Source organism: Nicotiana tabacum, chromosome 2, assembly GCF_000715075.1.
Source record: "Nicotiana tabacum cultivar K326 chromosome 2, ASM71507v2, whole genome shotgun sequence".
Classification (NCBI taxonomy): domain Eukaryota; kingdom Viridiplantae; phylum Streptophyta; class Magnoliopsida; order Solanales; family Solanaceae; genus Nicotiana; species Nicotiana tabacum.
In genome coordinates, this window is record NC_134081.1 from 20,248,451 (window position 1) to 20,269,852 (window position 21,402).

The 21,402-nt window shown below is 32.9% G+C and overlaps 2 protein-coding genes across 3 annotated transcripts; both read left to right on the top strand.

Annotated features, from left to right (window-relative positions):
* Positions 1-1,562: 1,562 nt before the first annotated feature.
* On the top strand, positions 1,563-7,296 carry LOC107784687 (aldo-keto reductase family 4 member C10). 2 transcript variants are annotated; one of them, XM_016605851.2, is made up of 7 exons: positions 1,563-1,950; positions 3,487-3,537; positions 4,507-4,583; positions 4,916-5,003; positions 5,393-5,668; positions 6,056-6,304; positions 6,885-7,296. In XM_016605851.2, the coding sequence occupies exons 1-7, from the start codon at positions 1,831-1,833 to the stop codon at positions 6,969-6,971; spliced, it is 948 nt and encodes a 315-aa protein (XP_016461337.2). In that variant the 5' UTR covers positions 1,563-1,830; the 3' UTR covers positions 6,972-7,296. The 2 variants fall into 2 exon arrangements, with proteins under 2 accessions (XP_016461337.2, XP_075087653.1); XM_075231552.1 differs by lacking the exon at positions 1,563-1,950 and adding an exon at positions 3,110-3,348.
* A 2,372-nt stretch (positions 7,297-9,668) lies between these two features.
* Positions 9,669-13,883, top strand: LOC107784686 (uncharacterized protein At2g39795, mitochondrial-like). The gene is made up of 4 exons (XM_016605850.2): positions 9,669-10,018; positions 12,462-12,799; positions 12,886-13,043; positions 13,180-13,883. The coding sequence occupies exons 1-4, from the start codon at positions 9,725-9,727 to the stop codon at positions 13,185-13,187; spliced, it is 798 nt and encodes a 265-aa protein (XP_016461336.1). The 5' UTR covers positions 9,669-9,724; the 3' UTR covers positions 13,188-13,883.
* Positions 13,884-21,402: the final 7,519 nt, after the last annotated feature.

Consider the following 21,402-nt stretch of genomic DNA (forward strand, 5'->3'; position numbering starts at 1 on the left):
CTTTTACCCTTGTGCTTTAAAGAACACTAGTAGTCCGTACTCGCGCGATGCGCGGTCAATATTAATTAAATTAAATTGTGATTGAGCTTGTTTGAACATATTAGATCATATTACTTTAATAAATTTCAATTGTCATCTTATTTGTCAATATGATATACCTAATAATAAAATCTCGATTAAATTAAAGGGACTTAATATAGTCATTGAATAACTTTTTTGTTTCTATTATCCAATATTTAGTATTTTTACATTGTTAATAGAAATTTTTATTAGCAAATTACTTTGTTTAATATTTTTGTCTGCTCGCTTTCTTTTTGTAATATAAGAGAAGATATATATTTTATTAACCTTGAAATATTTTTTATTTTAAATTTTATTATGTTGTTACCAATAATATTATTATAAAATATTTTATTTTATTATTTTATAGATATTTAAATTCAAAAATAATAACCAATAACTCATTATTAACTAAATAGCTAATTATTAACTACTTATGCCATGTGGCTTTTTTCTAAGCTGTCACTTGGCTTAATGAGAGGGCTTTTTCCTCTCCTTTAATAATAGATAGATTAAAAACTCCAACTTGAAACTACTCTCGAATTTGAATGCAAAGTTTTTTTTTAATTTTTGTTTTCTATTATAAAATATTTTATTTTATTATTTTATAGATATTTAAATTCAAAAATAATAACCAATAACTAATTATTAGCTATTTATGCCATGTGACTTTTTTCTAGGCTGCCGACTTAAGGAGAGTGTTTTTTCCTCTCATTTTAATAATATAATACAATATATAATATATAATATATAATATATAGATTTAGATATAGATATAGTATTTTTACATTGTTAACACAAAATTTTATTAGCATATGACTTTGTTTAATATTAGAAATTTTATTCTAATGTTTTCAATAATATTGTCTGAATTTTAATAAATAAAATCTTTATTAAATTAAAGAGACTTGTATACTCATTGAATAACTTTTTTGTTCTATATTTTTCTTTATAATGCTTATCCAATATTTAATATTTTTACATTGTTAATAAAAAAATTTATTAGCATATTAATTTGTTTAATATTATTGCTACTACTTTCTTTTTGTAATATAATAGAAGATATATATATATTTTTTTTGTAATTTTAGTTTTTATTTCACAATAATTTAAAAACTCCCACTTGAGACTACTCTTCAATATGAATGCACATGTATTCTTTTAATTTTTATTTTTTATTATAAAATATTTTATTTTATTATTTTATAGATATTTAAATTTAAAAATAATAACCAATAACTAATTATTAGCTATTTATGCCATGTGATTTTTTTTTAGGCTGCATATGATTTTTTCCTCTCCTATTAATAATAGATAAGTTCCAAAAGTATTTTTTTCTTATCTCCGCCAAATCAAAGTGTATAGTATAAATTTGAAACGAGGAGGTATTTTCTTTTATTTTATTTATGTAAATATAAATAAAAAAAAAGAAGAAAAAGCCGGGTCAAACATGACATTCAAAATCGCTTTACACCTCCAAATTATTTGGATGCTGCCGTCTAATGGCAGGAAATTATTTTTAGAAAAAAAACTTTAGACCCTCAAACTTTTGCAACTATAACCGCCTAGATCAACGTGTTCCAAGATCAAACGGTAAGACGATAAGCCACGTGGCAGTATCTCAAGAGACTAGCTGCAACTGACGCACGATTCTCTCGCTTATATAAAAGGAGAGGAGGAGAGCAAAATGCAATTCGCATTGCTCTGTGACTGTTTTTGCTGTGTACAATTCACTCTCGTCTTTTCAATTTTCCTCCTCTGTTTGTATCAATGGCGGCGGCAATTCGATACTTTGAGTTGAACACTGGTGCTAAGATGCCGTCAGTGGGTTTGGGAACGTGGCAGTCCGATCCTGGCGTTGTCGGCCAAGCCGTTGAGTTTGCTATCAAGGTATGCTCACTCTCTCTCACCATATATATGTGTATATGTGTGTGAATTTTAGTTCCTGTCTATGTTGATTTAATTATTTAAGAGTTAAAAAGTTGATACTTTTAGGGTGTGTTTGGTATAGAAAATATTTTCATGGAAAATGAGTGTTTCCTTGTTTGGTTGGTGAGTGAAAAATATATTCCGGAAAATATTTTTTAGTGTTTGGTTAGAGAGTAAAAAATATTCTTTTAGGAAAATATTTTTTATGCTACTCTTCTCACCCTCTCTTCCTCCAAGTATCTAAAAATTCACACAAACCCAAAGTAACTAATGTGCTGCTTTACTTTTTAATGCAAAAATAACGTTGAAATTTGTGCTCTATAACTTAAAAGAAATACTCCTTTTGGTTAAAAAGAAAGTACTTTTTCTAAAACATGAAAATAAAGTACTCATTTTATTGAAATAAAAAAAAATACTTTTTCTACGTCATGAAAAAATACTCATTTTGTTGAAATGAAAAAAAAATAAAAAAATTACATCATGAAAAGAAAATATTTTTTTTGTTGAAATGAAAAAAAATATTTTTTCTACATGAAAAGAAAGTATTTTTTTTTATATCATGAAAAAAAAATTATTTGTTGAAATGAAAAAAAAAATCTATCTATAATATGAAAAGAAAGTATTATTAATAATATTTTTATTTAGGGTGGGTAGGTGGGGTGGTTTATGCTTCAAAGTAGTCAAGTACTATACTTCTCCGTCCCATTTAATGTGACTGTGTACTGTGTTTGACCGGAGAGAATTTGAAATTTTGTGATTTAAAAAAAATCATAGACATTTGTTTGGCTAAATCATCTCATTTTGTTGAAATAAATAAAAAAAATTATATAATGAAAAGATTTTTTTTTTGTTGAAATGAAAAAAAATACTTTTTCTACATGAAAAGAAAGTATTGTTTTTTTAAAATGAAAAAAAAATATTCATTTGTTGAAATGGAAAAAAAAATCTATCTATAACACGAAAGAAAGTACTATTAATAATTTTTTTATTTAGGGTGGGGTGAGGGTGGGTAGGTGGGGGTGATTCAGTTGTGACGTGGTTTTTGTTTATACGAAGAATTTGAAGACAATGAGTAGAAGTTTTTACTTTAAATGGTTAGATTCAGAGTAGAGATTCATTTTCAGAATGCTTTTTGCCTTTAATATTTTCTTTTCTAGAGTAATTGTAAAAGATAACATTGGTATCCCATTCAAATGTGGTAAAAAAAGTGAAGCAAATATTCCTTCCTACATATGCTGAAATTGTGCATGGGCCATAAAACTTTTATTTGAGTTTATGGAAATATATAGGGTGCGCATTGTTCTTCTGGATAACTACTTTCCTTATCGTAGTTCTTACTCATAATTGGAACAATAGATGGTAAGAAGTCATGTTGCTTCTAAAGTAACTTTGGAGTTCCTTAGAATTCAACGACTTTGAAGTGTCACTTGCAACTTAGTGATTTTGTTATTCTGACGCAATTTATACCTAATTATTCTCTTCTTCTTTTTGCTACAGGTGGGCTACCGGCATATTGATTGTGCTCGAATTTATAAAAATGAAAAGGAGGTAAATTGGCTTAAATCATACTAAGCTTTTCATAGTATTGAAGTGAGCGATTCGCTCATCTAAACGCTTAAATTGTTATAGAAGTGACACTTTTATTTTTATTTTATATCTGCAATGCGCCTCTTATTTTACATGTACAACACACCCCTTTATGTGGGCCAGATTCATTTTAGGGACAAACATGTGGAAATAATCTGTTGGCGGGTTGCGGATGATGTCAAACAGTATGAACTATCTTGTCTGAAAGGTTTTTAAACCATTAGAGTGTGACGTTTATTTATTTTTCAAACGAAATAAAGTAAAAATCATTAACTTGGAGGTTTGGCAACCAGCGGGATGCCTTGCATTGAGACGGCATGATTGAGGGGCTTATTGAGTTATCACTTACAAGGCTCAATTTTAAGTGCTAATGAGGCTTTTACGTATCTTGTTTACTGGTCCTGAGTACTGTGGCAGTGTGGAAAGTTATGGTTGTTATGTTAAGATCTGAAAAATCAGTACATGCAAATTAATCATTAAGGTGGCACTCTAGGTGTCCTATTGGTGTCATTAGCTGATAGACACTCCGCCTATTTGCTAGCTTTGTCTGGCATATGCAATATTTAGGTCTTACGGTAAAATCTAGTGTCAATCCTTGATGTTTTTGGACTTCTTTACCTAGGGAAAGGTGATCAACTATTATCATTTTTCTTCAGATCAATCCATTGTTAACATTTTCTGGTCTGATCGATTCTATCTGTTTAAACCTAGTTTCGGGTCTTCCGGAAACAACCCCTCTGCCTTCTTGAAGGTAGAGGTAAGGTGTGCGTACATACTACCCCCCAGATCCCACTTGTGGGATTACACTGGGTTTGTTGTTGTTGTTGTTGTTGTTCAAACCTAGTTTCATTTCGTTAGAAAACATGGTCTGGTTTCTAGATTAACCTGTCACTAGATATATTTCCTTGTCTAATTTTTTTTCCTTCAAAGATTGGTGAAATTTTGAAGAGGCTGTTTAAAGATGGTGTTATCAAGAGGGAAGAGCTCTTCGTTACATCCAAACTCTGGTAATTAATCTAAACATTCCTATAAGAACTTACCTCCTTGTTCCTCGTCCTAAAATTTGAATATGCTGAGTCAATTTCTTTCCGTTATGAAGTTGACTCATTCAACTTTGTTGGAGTTATTCTCATCATCATTAACCTTCACTCTTTTGCTTAGCATCGTTGAGTTCCCTCTTCTATTATATATGCTTCCTGATAGCTTGGTAATTAAATAACTACTTCTTAAGCTGGCTTTTAGCAATAGCGGTGTTGGTGGGGCCTCTGTTTTTTTAATCATTGTGGTCTCCATAGTGTTTTAGGATACTCATACATTCAGGTGTTATTAACTCTCGTAGGAACACTGATCATTCACCTGAAGATGTACCAGTGGCACTAAACAGAACTCTAGAAGACTTGCAGCTGGACTACGTTGATCTGTACCTCGTAAGTACTGCCAAACAGGAAGCTTTCGTTCTGCTAGTGTTTCTAAAGTTGCCAATTAGTTCAAAACCATATCTCTAATTTAATATAATATACTTCTTAGAAGCATTTGCTGCAATATGCGCCCATTGTTCCCTTAAGCAGATGCCCCTGAACTAAATTTAAGAGCTGCTGTGATGCTCCTGAGAATTATAAATAGTGCCATTGTACTTCTACGTGTCTTTGAAAAATTTTTAACATCAAAAGAGCGTTCATTAAGTTGCCAAATTTAAGTGATTTAACTGTTTTGTCGTTTTTTTGGGGCATTAAATGGTGTTGTTCTAGTAAATAAACTGAGACTTATTTTCCTGTTTTCCTCCCTTTTTGTCTTTCTGGTTATGTGGTTTCGGTAGATACATTGGCCTGTCAGTATGAAGCCTGGTTCGACTGACTTTAAACCTGAAAACCTTATGCCAACAAACATACCTAGCACATGGCAAGCAATGGAAAAGCTTTATGATTCTGGGAAGGCTAGAGCTATTGGTGTTAGCAATTTCTCTACTAAGAAACTGGGAGATCTTTTGCAAGTAGCTCGTGTTCCTCCTGCTGTCAACCAGGTGGAGTGCCATCCTTCATGGCAACAAGCCAAATTGCAGGAGTTCTGTAAATCCAAGGGAGTGCACCTCTCTGTGAGTTTATTTCTAAAGCACTTCTAGTTCTTTTTTTTATTTTTTTATTTTTACCCCTCCCTAGGAGCTCCTCCATCTTGCTCCCTTGGTGACTCGAACCCACAACCTCAAGGTTGGAGGTGAAAGGTGCTTACCACTTGAGCAACCCTCCCTCTCTTGTCTAAAGCACTTCTAGTTCTTGTGTACATTGTGGTCAATTTTTCTTTTAATTTTTTTCCCATTTCCATATTCATTTGATTACTATGAGAAATTGTTTGCAGGGGATGCATTTATTTGTCCCATTATTGTGGTTGTTGGTATCTACCGACTAATCGTCTGTCATTTCATGAGTAGATTGACAATGAGTTGTTCTTGTTTTTACTCCTTTCTGACACTTTTTTATTTCAGGCCTATTCGCCGCTTGGTTCTCCAGGTACTACATGGCTTAAAAGTGATGTACTAAAGCAGCCAGCTGTAATCTCAGTTGCTGAGAAATTGGGCAAGACTCCTGCTCAGGTTTGTCTTCGTTGGGGCATTCAGATAGGTCAGAGTGTACTTCCTAAGAGCACACATGAAGCACGGATCAAAGAGAATCTTGATGTATTGGACTGGTCTATACCTGATGACTTGTTTGCCAAGTTCTCTGAAATTCCACAGGTAAATCCTTTCATGGTAATGGCAATTTCTTTTGATATTGCTGAGATTGAATTGCAAATTTGTTATCTCTTATCATATTGATTTCAAATTTGAAAATGAAGATGGACCTAGAAATTGGCCATATATCTTCTCAGTAGATAGCAACCCATGTTCCAAGGAAAAATAATACTTATGAAGAAAGAACAATAGAAAAGGAATACGAATGAGACTTGCATTGTGCATTCGGAATGGCTGTTATACTTTTAGTCATGAGTCTTTGATACCTTTGGTAGTGACATTCATATAATTTATGATAGATGCTTTGATACCTCTTAGTATTGACAGACTCATAGCGACAAATGAACGTCTAATATGCATGGCAATATACTTCCATGTGCTAGTTAGACAACCATCCCCTTCCCTCCATAACAAAAGAAAACAGAAGACCTTTGTACTAGTACATTGCCTCTCTAGGCTCGTACTTAACTTCCTTGATGGTTGAGATAAGTGGCTATATAAAGCCTTTCACTAGATATTTTCACTAAGAACTTTACTGGATGCAGTTCATGGATTATTGACATCACTGTTGAAAACTATGCAGGCAAGGCTGCTGAGAGGCACTTCCTTTGCTCACGAGACGTATGGTCCGTACAGAACGCTTGAAGAGCTATGGGATGGTGAGCTCTAAGGTCTCGGTCAGACTTAATTGTTGAAGATAGGCAACACTTGAAAAAAAAGATAGGCAAATCTCAATCCATTTATCTCATAGATATAGGCTTCTTGTGCACTTCCTTTTCCTTCCAACTTTGGGAGATCGGCCAATGCCAACCCGTTTATCTCATAGATGTATGCTTCTTGCATCTGTCCCTCTATTGCCTGGGTGTGCTGGAAACCATTCAAGAATCTTGCAGATTTTACGAAATATTAGTCAAACGTTTGATTTGCTGGGGTATCCCAATAATTTGTTGTCATCTTTTAATATATAGTTTAATGATTTGCTTTATCGCACTTTATATCCCTTTCCTTCTGTTTGGTGGAAGAAGTAAGAACTGAAATTTGTGCATCAGACGTGAAAGGAAAAAAGTAAGCAGACTAGTAATTGTAGTATCCAATTATCGACCTGTTGCATTTTCATTTTTTGTTTTTTCTCTAATTTTCTCTTGGCAATGAGCATGTTTCTCAAAACCTCTTAAATCGAGGGTTGAAGAGCTGACGCATGACATGAAAACTCTCTCTCATAGCGTGCATAAATTTCACTTGGCACTATTTTATTTTTATCTGTCTTCTCCTGTTAGCGACTAACCTATCATAATGTATCCAATGAGTTCTTTACTATTTATTTCTTCCGAGAAATGGTACATTAAAGGGATCTTTACACAAATAGCCGGTCATATTCATTATTTACTTTTAATAGTCATATACATAGATTATATAATGATTATACACAATTATACACACACAATACACAAATTATGCATATATTATACCTCCATCGGCTATTTTTAATTTAAACGGTTGGGTGGGAGACTATTTGAATTAATTCTTCTACATTTTATTAAATACGGTTCGCAGTACTCAATTTAGAATGTTATAAACAAGCACATAAAGCAGGTTTCTTTTTTGTCAATGAGGAGCAAAGTACACTCTTTGCAACTTGCAACCTAAGCTCCACACATGCATAAACAATCACCTGCGGGATAAAATAATGATAGAAATAATTGTTATAACAACTACATTTTCCAGGCTCTGCCTCTATCCTAATTTCACAAACTCACTTTTCAGCCTATGCTTGTGGACTTTGATACTCTAGGACAGTGGCTATTTTTGAAATATAGGACGAAAAGTCACAAGTGGGCTCTATTTCTAGTATGCTCACATAGGCCTTGTCCTATCCTTTTCCGCGAAGAATTAACCTAAATAGTGGCCGATCCACCCAATAACCGATTGATCATTTAAACACAATATGTGTATAATCATGTATGATCGATATATATGTATACTGGTTAGAAAAATTAAATTGTGAATCCATCTAGCTATTATGTAAAATTTCCTTCCTCCTTTTGGGAGAATGTTTTGACCTTGGTAAGAAAAGTTTGGAGAAATTGTCTGGCTGCCAGAATTTTAAAGCACGCTGCTAGAATTTTGAAGTGCGCTGCCAGAATTTTGAAGCACAATACCAAAATTTTGAATCACGCCGTTAGATTTTTAAAACCATAATTTCAAAGCACAATGCTAGAATTTTGAAGCAAGCAGCTAGAATATGAAGCACGCTGCCAGAATTTTGAAGCATACTATCAGAATTTAAAGTAATTGTCAGGATTTTTATCAATATGTATCTTAACGGGATCAAAATATAAACGATAGTTCTAAAAAGATTCATTGGACGTAATTTCCGGCTCCTTTAGCAGGTTTTACTTGTTATAACTATCGAAATATTAGTAGAAATGACAAGGGATGTCTAATATTTGGTTCGGTATTTAATTTTTAGCTAGAGTTTAAAATGTTGAGCAACAATAACCTGTTTTTCTTAAACATCAAAAGATCCTTTTACCTTGCCCTTCATAATTCTTCCTTTTCCGAAACAGTAACGACTGCCATTTTCACTCTTTTCTGGAACTTGGCTCTCTCTGTCTTCACTCCTTCTCTCCCTTATTAGTTTGATAAATCTTCTCTGTGCACTTACAACTGAGAATCTATTGCTTCATTTATATTTTCTCAATGAAAAATTTCAATCAAGTCTTCTTTTCTAAGAAATGGTATAAGTTGTGATCTTTCTTCTAATGTAGTTCATGCATGGGAGCGCGATTACATTGTCGTCTAGCAAAATAAAATTTGATCAATTTTGAGAATTCTTTCATAAATATGGATTAGGTTCAATTGGACAGAAGCTATATTTTTCTGTTTCTCAAAAATTGATTTTGCTTCTCTTCGAAAGGACTTTTGGAAAAAAAAAAAAAGAAGTATTTTTGGTCCAAAAAACTTGGCCAAACGGGCTATAAAATAAGCTATTTTGAAAAGTATATTTCTTCAAAAAAGTACTTTTAATGAGATGAAATTTGTGTTTGACTAATTAATTTAAAAAGTATTTTTGAGCAACAACTAATTTTTGGCTAAACTTTTAAAAAATACATCACTACATGTAAGTGTATCTTTCTCAAAAGTATTTTTAAAAAAAGTATTTTTTTAAAGTAATTACTTTTTTCTACTTCTATTCGGCTCAAAAATATTTTTTTTTTACTTTCTAAAAGCTCGGTAAATATTTTAATTTTGAAAAAAAAAATTAATTTTGACAAAAAAGAAGCTCGACCAAATAAGTTATTAATATAATGTATTTTTTCTTTATATAAGTCTGAATTTGTTTTTATTTCTCAAAATAAATGCGCCGCAATGGGGAACCAAAGGCCCTACTTCTAAAACACGAAAAAGGCCAAAAGAATTGCTATGGCGCTATACTCAGCAATTCGCAGAGTATCTAAATCCACAATTCCTCTTGCAGTTCGCTCCGTCGCTACTGCAGCAACTTCCTATTTTTCCGCTGCCACCGCCACCGCCACTGCCGCCGTTGAAAACAGTGATTTGGGCAGCATTTCTCGAAGCTTCTCAATCCCGGTGCTTCACTACTCTACCAGCGCAGTCAAGAAGAAGAAGAGCAAACACAGCTCCTTTGATGATATTCTGCTCCAAATTGTCGATTCGGAAATCAATTTTGCCCTAGATTCTGATTTTCATGGCTGCGTAAGTTCCTGCTATTTGAATGCTCAGATAAAATATCAAATTAGTTTTTCTTTTTGTTTTTGTGTGGTTATTTTGGCCTGTATGCGTAGAGTACAAGTATGCATCATGTTTGGTTTGAATTTCATCTCCTACTTCAATCACTTTCAATTTGCAATAGAAAGAATCATATTAATGACTTTGAAAGAAATAACAATGGACAACAGAAGAAATATTTGCGTCTTACACTGCTAAAGCTCTAATAGCACTAATGTCATTCTACCTTAAAAGTTTAGTAACTTGTTACTCCCTATGTTCAATTTTATATGACACTATTTTTTAAAATCTGTTTTGAGAACAATGACACATTTCTATAGCTGGATACAACTTAACTTTAAATCTCTCATTTTGCGCTTAATGACATGATTTTATAGCCACGCAAATGTTATGGCAAGTTAAGAGTACAAGTTACAAAAGTCCGTCTTTCTTTCTTAAACTCCATAGTTCATATAACAAATAGATTCACATAAAATGAACTTTCTGGGGTTAGCCAACCCGATAGTGTTTTGATGAAATTTTTATTACTTTAGTCAGATTTGCTTAATTACTTTGATTATTAAAGATTTATACTAATGTTTAAGTGTTAGTTGAAGCATCGACATGAAGTTAAGAATTTAGATAGTTGTGAAGGAAAATGATTTCGGCCCTAAGTGAAGGAAGTTATTTTCCAGAAAATTACTTATTTTCTGATGCAAAAGTATTTCCCATCATACTAAACACAAAACATGAGTATATAAGTCAAAGCTTATAATTTATGCAATCATATGCACCCTTCTTTTATTTGAGAAAGCACCAATATTATCACCACCATTTTCGTTATCTCTGAAGGGGGCTGCATAGAATATCAAGAATTTGAAGTTGTCTTGAGGACATTCTTAAAGTTTTTACTGATATTTCAATGGAAAGTTTCGAAAATATGTGGAGATTCTTAAATGACATAAATGTAACTTCGATTGACTCATCCATATGATTTCATGCCACATCTGTCTTTAGATTGATGCTGATCAGTGATATCTGATGAAGTTTAAACGTATAACGGCATAAGATGACACCACTATTATTCTACATGGGGAATTCCCTGTAATCTAATTAATGCAGAGTCTGTTCATTTAGCCATCATATAAACGTCTATTGTGGTTTTCTTTTTTCTTTCTAAAAGATCCGCGATGTTACTTATTGCGAGTTTGTTGACCCACCCAGCTTTTCTTTTCTCTATTACTTGCAACTATAATTTGTAAATCGTAAAGGTCTCTAGTGTTCTGCTAGTGAGGGACTGGGGTCTAGCTGAAAACAATATTGAGATGGCTCATTGCATGTTTTTCCTTTTATGCAAAAATCAGTTTTTATATATCGTTTTTTTTCCGGTTGTAATGGTGTGAACATCACATTCTATTATCACTATAACAAGTGAATAGAGTATGGTTTAGAATGATCAGTTGGAACCACCAGTTATTCTTATTGGATGATGTTCAAACATTTCATAACAAATAAAATGGCATAATTATGTAAATTTGAATTAGCATGTTCTTGTTTTCTCTGTACTAGGGATGATTAAGCTCTTTGCCATCTCCTTTTTTAACTTTTCCTTTCTATATTCCATTTTTATCCTCTTGTGGAAGGATAGTAAGAGGTTTCCATGTGTATCCTTGCCAATTGTTCCAAAAGCTTAGAAATCTAATACTGTTAATATCTAATTTGTAAGGGGCTAAGAGCAGTCCATGGAGCCGGAGCATAAGCTATTTGATTTCTGATAATCAAATCGTAAGGCATTTGTTATTAACGGAAAGTATAAAATATTCTGAGAAAAAAAGAGTAACTGCCCAAGTAGTAGGACTAAAAGTTGACCAAGACCATAAATATGGTATCAAACTAAGTGATGGTTTTAGTTACTTCAGATTAACCTACTTGATGATTGATGCAAGATATACAATAAGGTAAATCAAGCTTTATATAAATTTCACCCATCTATGGTCTATATCCAGACAAGAGTGGGTTGCTCTAGTGGTGAGCACCCTCCACTTCCAACCAAGAGGTTGTGAGTTCGAGTCACCCCAAGAGCAAGGTGGTGAGTTCTTGGAGGGAGGGAGCCGAGGGTCTATCGGAAGCAGTCTCTCTACCCCAGGGTAGGGGTAAGGTCTGTGTACACACTACCCTCCCCAGACCCCACTAGTGGGATTATACTGGGTTGTTGTTGTTGTTGTTGTTGTTGTTGTTGTTGTTGTTGTTGTTGTTGTATTATGGTCTATATCCACTTTCTTAATAAGTAGAGACCACCAAGGTTAACTGCCTAACTCTAAGTGTGCATATCAATCCACAATTTCTCTGAATGTAATAGTCTGACAATTGGATGTTATCGAACATATTTACCACCTATTGCATCACTTGGTTGAAAATTTCCTTAATGCAGGTTGTAGACATCCCAGATGGGTTTCCTTTTAAGGTTCAAGATAAAGCTGGAGAAAGAGTTATTGTTCTTACGAGAGATTATGGAGAAGAGACCATAAATATTGAAGTTGACATGCCTAATGCTAGATGTGAAAATTCTGCAGATGATGCTGTTAACACTGAGGAAGAGAGTGAGCCACAACCTAGTGTTCCATTGTCAGTCACCGTGTCAAAAGAAAATGGCTTGTCACTAGAGTTTGATGTCAGAGCTTTCCCAAATAAAATTTTGATTTGTGACATATCCATCAAGGAGCTCAAAAGTTCAAGAAATCAGCTAGACTATAGAGGGCCTGCTGTTTCGTAAGTACTTATCTATTGTCTGATGGAGTTGGTTTGGAGCCACTTTCTTATACTGATTACCCAAGTTGTGTTTATCTTCTTTTCAGACTTCTAAATGAAAGTCTGCAGAAGTCTTTCTATGAATATCTTGAAGTCAGAGGGCTGACGGGCAGCACTTCCAACTTTTTGCTGGAGTATGTAATTAGCAAAGACAGCAAGGAATACATCCAGTGGCTTAAAAATATCAAGAAGTTTGTCGAAACTGGTGAGCCTAACTGTTTTTATTTCGAGTTGTTAATAATGTAGCAAGGATTTGTACTATAGCTGAGTCTCTTGCTGGATATGTTGTATTATCTACTTCTACTTTTGTTCTTACTATCTGAACTCCTCCTTTTGAGCAGGTCTGTAGCTGAGGATAACATTGCTGAAGAAACATTTGGGGAATTTCAGACGATAGATGATGAAGGTTGGATCGTCAACGGTGGTAAGAAACGGCAACAGTAATCATGACCAACTTCTTCACGGTAGTGCTGGCTTTAAAAGATAGCATAAGTAGAGGCAATCCTTGCACAAATTTGAGTTTTTTGCTTTTTGTGATTTTGTTGAATAGATTAGATTCTCTCAGTCTCAGGCAATTGACCTACCCATAAAGTAGCTTGCAATAATAACGTTATTGCATGAACTGCGCAACTTTCTTAAGCTGCAGCATACAGGTACCAATATAAGATACCAAATCAGACACATGAGGGAAGCAGAGCTGCAGACCGCCTTTCTCATAGAGGACATGTAGTTCTACTACTATTTATTGATTTTGCTGAAGGGACCTTGGCTTGTATAGTCTAATGACATTAGAGGTTTTGTTCCCAGAGCATAGTACGACTCCAGGGGATACATATAACAAAATAATAGGAAGGCCTAGTTTTTTCCCCTTTGAAATGCATTACATTGCGGCTTTGGTTCCCCCCCCCCCCCTCCTTATTTTCATATGGAAATAAGAGAAAACAATCATTGTATAAAGCTCTACATTATTAGTTGAGCGTTTTCACCATTTCTGTTTCTGTTTCTTCTATGGACAATACTGGCAAATTCTTGCAGAATCTGTATTAATTTTATCCTAAATTTAAATGTGCGTTGACAATACATGTATTAGATCACTTAATAGCACATCCGACCTTCAAATTATTACTTGTTTAACTAATCTCTTCCTCATAACTCCGCGTAGAAAGGTCCATGACAGTCCGTCATAGGATTTGTTCATGTCCAGTTTGATAACTACATTGTTTCCTGTGTTCTTCTGTCTGATTTCACTTGCTATTTTCTTGAGGAAGTAGTATTTTCCCCAATTGTCCTGCCTTTAGTGAAATCACTTTGGTTAGGGGAGATGATCATTAGTCAAAAAGTTTAAGAAAATCTGTTGTTCAGCAACTTGGTGATAATCTTTTAGATTGGTTTTGAGTAAGAATTGTAGTTAAAAATTACAAAGAGGTTCGTTTGTAGCTAGCAACATGTTATATACTTTTATATATGTTATACTCCTCTTATACAAGGTTGCTATATTTTTATATATATACTTCTTCCGTTTTAGATGAGGTAGTTTGATTCGGCACGGAATTTAAAAAAAAGAAGAATATTTTTAAAACTTATGATATTAAAAGTTTAAGGGGTAAAAGCTTTGTGGGGCCATGCCATTTGTGTGGTTATAAAAGCTTCTCATTAAGGGTAAAATGAGTAAAATGAGAGTTTAAAGTTGAATTATTTTCAAATTTAGAATTGTGTCATTTATTTTGGAACAGACTAAAAAGGAAAGTACCTCATCTAATTTGAAACGGAGGGAATATGATATTATACACTTTTATTCAAGATGGATACATTGCGTATGTAGGTATATAAATACTGTATAATAATGTATAAACATTGCTGCAGAAAAATAGTTGGCTATGCGGGTAAATTGAAAACGTGGCTACGCGAGTGCAAAGTGTTGTGTTGGGCTATATACTTTTAAAAAGGGATTTTTTCCTTCCTGTACAATTTTGAAACTTATTTATCAATTTTTTTTTAATTTTATATATTACCCGCCCTAAACAAGGATTACTTACAAATTATATACAATCCATTATTAATGCCTTAAATTAAGGGATTTAGTTATATTCTTTTCCTATTTTCTCTCCACACCTCTTTCAATAAGCATTTTCCTTTCCAAATTCAATCAAACCGAGAACCGCGAGAATCATATAAGATAAAATTTACTAATAGATTTTGACCAGCAGTCTATTCCCCTTTCAAGAAATGTAGGAAAGTTTTTAAAAAGAAAGAAATATTAGAACAGATAAAGACATTGATGAAAATATTTATCACACCTCTAAACATTTCAAGAAATTGTCTGAACAAGTGATAAAGCTAAATTTGGTATTGAACTCTTTGAAGGTGATTGGCTTTTCCATTGAATGGCTCTGTTGCAGCATTGTACTACTGTCCAAAGTTAGATGAAATGAGTTGGATAAAAATCCTCCTCGATGATGAGCAGTAAAGAGTTTTTACTATTCAGGTGTTTGACTCTCCACCATTGACAGTCATTAAAAAGTTTTGAAACTTTGAATTCGAATTTGGATTTTCAAAAATCATTATTTGTTTGGATTGGGTGTTGTTGCAAACAAGTGGGAATATTGTTTGGAGTTTATATCTCAACTTTGAGGGTGTTTGGTGAAGATTAGATTTGATTTTGGCTAAATTTCAGATTGAAACTCGAAAAAGAAGAAGAAGAACATATGACATACTATATACTTACGAAATTGTAGTAAAGTTGTAGTATAATTGTATGTAAATTGTATTATGTTGTAGTTATATATATATTTTTTATTTGAATATTGTATGAAAGTTGAAAAATAGTTGTATAATGTATGAATCATTGTATAAAATTTGTATTTAAGTTATCAATACTATCTTTTTGCATAAAGTTGTTGATAAGTATCAAAATTTATCCAAAGATTTTACGAGGTTAATAACTATCGTGCGGGGCTAGTAAAGTATTTTGCTTCACTTGATTGGTTAACTTACCAAATACACTAATCTATCACAAATTAATGAAACCTATTTAAATCAGCCCTAAAATCGATACATCGTACTTACAATTAATATTATACAATTTGATTGTACAACAACATATAAATTTAAAAATAAATTTCGTACAAATTTAATACAAATTGATATATTTATAACAACATACATACTAAAAATAATTTTCATACAACTAATTATATAGTATACACTTATTTACAACTTATCTATAACTTTCATACATTATTTTTACCCAGTTAAAATACATCTACAACATCATACAACTTAAATATAATTTTTATACAAATTTTATACAATATGTCTTTTTGTATATTTTGTATCAAATTTGTATATATTTCGTATGTGGTGTATGTTTCTTCCTCTCTAACATCCCAATCAAAACTTTCTCTCTTAATACAATTTTGATAAATATCAATAACTTTATGTAAACAGATTGTATTGATAACTTAAATACAAATTTTATACAACGATTCATACATTATACAATTATTTTTCAACTTTCATACAACATTCAAATAAAAAAATATATATAACTACAACAGAATATAATTTACATACAATTATACTACAACTTTACTATAATTTGTAAGTATATTGTATGTCATGTGTTCTTCTTCTTCTTCTTCTTCTTCTTCTTCTTCTTCTTCTTCTTCTTCTTCTTCTTCTTCTTCTTCTTCTTCTTCTTCTTCTTCTTCGAGTTTCAATCTAAAATTTAGCCAAAATCAAGTCTAATCTTCACCAAACACCCTCAAAATTGAGATATAAACTCCAAAGTTTATTCCCAATTGTTTGCAACAATACCCAATCCAAATAAATAATGATTTTTGAAAACCCAAATTCGAATTCAAAGCTTCAAAGCTTTTTTAATAGGTGTTAATGGTGGAGAGTCAAACACCTTCAAAATTTAGTGATTGACAATTTCAATTTGGACACCAATTGTGCAACATGAAAAAAAAAACTTTATAGTAAAACGATTGAAATCCATTGATGAATTGCATTAAAAATATATACAACATGAAAGGATAAAAAATAGAGGACATCAGAGGAAGAAAAATTGGGAAAATAACAGAGAATGAGAGACATAAAGTGACAGAGAGAGAAAGCGCGCAGGTGAGAGAGAGAGAGACGGAGAGAGAGAGAGAGCGCAGGAGGGAGAGAGAATAATGACGAGAAATAATTGATTCCTTATTCAATTCCTAATACAAAGGGATACTCATTTAATTCCTAAAGTGTATATAATTGGTAAATTATATATGCCTATATAATTAAATTGAAACTTGAGTAGGGAGGGTAATAAAGTTTCAAATATTATATAATAAGGGAAAAATCCCTTTGAAAATTCCCAAATAAGAATAACTTAAAGTTGTACCAAAATCTATAATAAATTTTGCGAAGACGACGTTCTACTAGATCCGGTCCATTTCTGCACTTGCTAAAGAAAGTGAAACTGTGTTTATCTCTCTTTGAACCTCTTCTTTAAAACTAGTTACTTATTTTTTATATTATAGAGAGGATCAGATCCTGAAAACTTCTGTAAATAGCTCACCTGTTTAACTTCCCTAATTTTGACAGATTATATTTGCACTCATTAATATCTAATTGAACTACTGTCAATTTAGATCATAGTGATTTCCACACTTCTTCAAATGTTAAAATAAGAAATACGTACAGTTTCACCAAGTAAATAGTTGGGCAGTGTAAAGATTATTGTGACAATTATCCTTCATTTATTAAAACGAGGGATAGTCGAGGTTGAAGGGTCAATGGTACCGCGTTCTTTAGAGATAAAAGTTTATTTGAGGGGACCAATATGATCGATGCATTAGTTTTTTCTTAAGAACTGATTTTCGTACCATTTACTTTGGGAGTCAGGCAGGAGCGGAAGGGTTCGACCGAACATAATAGATTTGATCCAAATTTTGTATTTGTGTTAAGAACATAATAGATTTGATCCGAATATGATGTTTGGGCCAGTTTACGCACACCCGACTATTATGTCCGATACTTGCTATCTTCCACTAGCATGAAAGCTTATAGATCAAAAGAAATTACCTAACATTTTTTGTCTCTTTTAAGACTTTGAACCTGCTCTTGATCCATATTTTTCACCTCTTCCATACATCTTTTAATAACATCCTTGAATACTAAAAGCATCTTTATATGTAATTTCCAAGTGATTTGCTGAAGTAGTACTCTAGTTTACTCCAGCTTTTTTTAAAATTATAATAAGCCATCACCAAAGGCATTACGCTATTGGTGTTGGGTTAGGCTCGACCCTACTATGTCTATTCAAATGAAACAAAAAATTACAGAAGAGGAGGGGGACATGGACCTAAATAATCAATCTCCAAAAAAAAGTTTGGAAGAGGGAGCCTATACAATTCTTCCTTTGCTAACTATGTACTCTAACTTACAAAGAAATTATATTTATCTATCTTCTTCTAATACTCTAAAGTTGTCACTTATCTAGTTGAAACTAAAGTGTCCTTTCACCTTTTCCAGAAGATGTAAAGAATAATAGAAGGTGTTGGGTATTGAATTCGAATACTGGGTCGCTCTATGTGGGCTGACCCAACCTATTTCGGGAGAGATAGAATTTGAGAATAAAATAACTTATTTGAGAAGTTAGTATACATTTGGGTGTAGTTGAGAGCAATTTTCCTATATCAGTTAATTCCTTTTTCTTAAAAAATCTTATTTTGGTCTTCTTCTTCGGACGGGTAAGTACGAACAACAAAAATGAATTACTCTCCCTTTCTCATTAATCTTCGTCTTCCTTAACAGAGAAGATTTCTCTTCTTCCTTTTGCAAAACACACGTAAAGAAAAGCATTTAGATTGTGGAACTAAACTTTGTTTTCCAAGAGAATCAAAGTTGGACTTAGGGGCAATTATTCTGGATTGTGATTTTATTTTGCTGCGTAACAAGTACATGATTCTATTCCCGTTCTTACTTTATTTTTAATTAACAATGGCATCAGAGAATATTGCTGCCTAGTCGTGTTAATTATATTTTGAAATCGGCATAGAAATAATGTTAAGAGAAGTACGTATGTTAATTATACTATACTCTAACTTCTATTTGTTCGTTGCCGCATATAATTTCTAGGTTTAAGAATTATATGTATTATTGTGAAGTATTAAATTATACGTGTGGTTCCGTAAGAAATAGTACTATCTTTTGTGTTTCAGAAGTCCCCACAATTGCAATCTCGTATATTTTTCAAGATATCATGAGAGACTCAAAAACAAAAATAAAATGCTTTGCATGCGACTTAAAAGACAGAGGCACACATGATATTTTCTTAATTTATGCCCCTAATTTTCTGTTAGAGTTTGTCTTAAACTTGGTACAAATTCTTAAACTGTAAAAGAATTTGTTATAGATCGAAAATAGTAGGCTTTGCCATTTGAAACTGTTTATAGTTTTGGGTGAATCGGTAATTTTTTTTTCTCACTGAAATCTTGTGTGAGAATGATAGACTACAATGTGTATTGTGGCCTTCAGGTTTTCAAAAGAGGAAATTTTTCCTTTGTGGTTAAGATTTCTAAGACAAAAGTTTTCTGATTGTATTTTCAAAGTATGCAAACTGAGTATTCCCTTTTATCATTGATTCTTTGAACCACGTGGTATGATATATAGTTTAAGACTTTAAGTATATCATTTAATTACAGAATGTATGTAATGTTGTGAAAATTACGTTGAAATAATGATAGACTTCTCTGGTGCAGTTTGGTTAATTAGGAGATATTGCATAATATGTTACCAGAAAAGTTTCATATGTTAGGACCATCATTTTTCTTGGATTTGGTCTAATTTCAACTCACTCTTTTATAATGTTTGAAAATTAGTTTAGTCCTAATCCCTCAATTGATATCCTTCTACAAGTAATTGTGATATATATATATTCTCACATTTAATAGTTGTAGACATTCTTATCGTTTCCTTGGTCCTATTTCAAACATGGTCGAATATGGATAAGTTTGAATTACTCCAAGTGGGAGTTCTCGAAGTCGAGGAAGGGGACAATGTAGAAGGATACGTCACCGCAGGACTTATTTATGTAATGATTCAGATTCAGAGCATGAAGTCATCAGGAATGTCCTAAGAGCGAGGCAAAATGACTTAAGGGATCAAATGACTGAACGAACGGAAGGAGAAAAGAAATTTAGGGAGTTTAAGAAATTTAAAATGGGCCATGATGCTTCCATTCCTGAACATGTACACCTTTTTCAGTTAAAAAGAGATGAATTGTCTAATTACATAGTGTGACGACCCGATAGGTCGTTTTGAGTTCTAACCCCTATTTCATATTTCGAGACCTCTATTAGCTCCATTTAGTGCTCCTCAATTTGCGTGCGCAGTCTGTGTCTTTTCCGAAAAAGATTTTATGTGAAATTTGAAGAAAACATGATTTTTAGCTTTAAAAATAACTTGAGTTGACTACGATCAATATTTTGTGTAAACGCACCCGGATCGGTATTTTGACGATTCCGGTGAGTCCGTATCGTAATTTTGGACTTGGGCATATGCCTGAAATTGAATTCGGAAGTCCCTAACTTGATTTGTTGAAAATTAGTAATTTGAAGATTTAAAGATTTTCTAGGTTTGACCGTAGGTTGACTTTATGGCTACCGGGTTCGGATTTTGGTTCCGGAACTTGGTATATGTTCATTTTGCTATTTAAAACTTGTCTGCAAAATTTGGCGTAAAACGGAGTTGGTTTGATAGAATTCGAACGCTCGGTTGTGAATTTGGAAGTTCTTGAGTTTCTTTAAAAAATTTCATGCATTTTGATATCCAATTCGTATTTCTAGGTATTATTTTGGTGTTTTGATCATGGACTGACACTCATCACGAACGCGAAGGTGATGGAGGATAAGCCTTCGCGAACGCGAAGTGTTCACCGCAAACGCGTAGGCCAAATGGCCAGCCTCCTTCACGAACGCGTCAGGTGTTTCGCGAACGCGACGAACACCCGATGCCCAGTTTTAAAAACTTCTAAAAATCGAGATTCTTCTCATTTTTTACCATTTTAAAATTTGAGCTCGGTCTAGAGGCGATTGTGAAGAGAGTTTTCATCCCAACTTCATAGGTTAATAGATTTTAACTTGTTTCCTTATATTTCCATAAATACCCATTGATTTTCAACCTTTAATCTATGCTTTTTCATGGTAGAAATTAAAAATTTTGAGAAATTGAGATTTAGACCTCAAATTAAAGCCGGATTTCGAAACTAATCACATAACCGGGCTCGAAAGTGAATGGGTAATTAGGTTTTGGTCCAAATCTCGGGTTTTGACCAAGCGCCCCCCGGGTTGACTTTTGTGAACTTTTTCCAAAATCATTAAAGATTGGATCTTTTTCACTCGTGAGTAGTTTCTAAAGCCTTTTTTGAATTATTTGAACTATAATTGGTTAGATTTGATTGGTTTGGAGGCTAATTCTAGAGAAAAAGCCGCGATTGAGCATTGATTTGGTTGCGGAGTGAGGTTAGTGTCGTGGTTAACCTTGACTTGATGGATTATGACTTGTTGGTCTATTTGCTA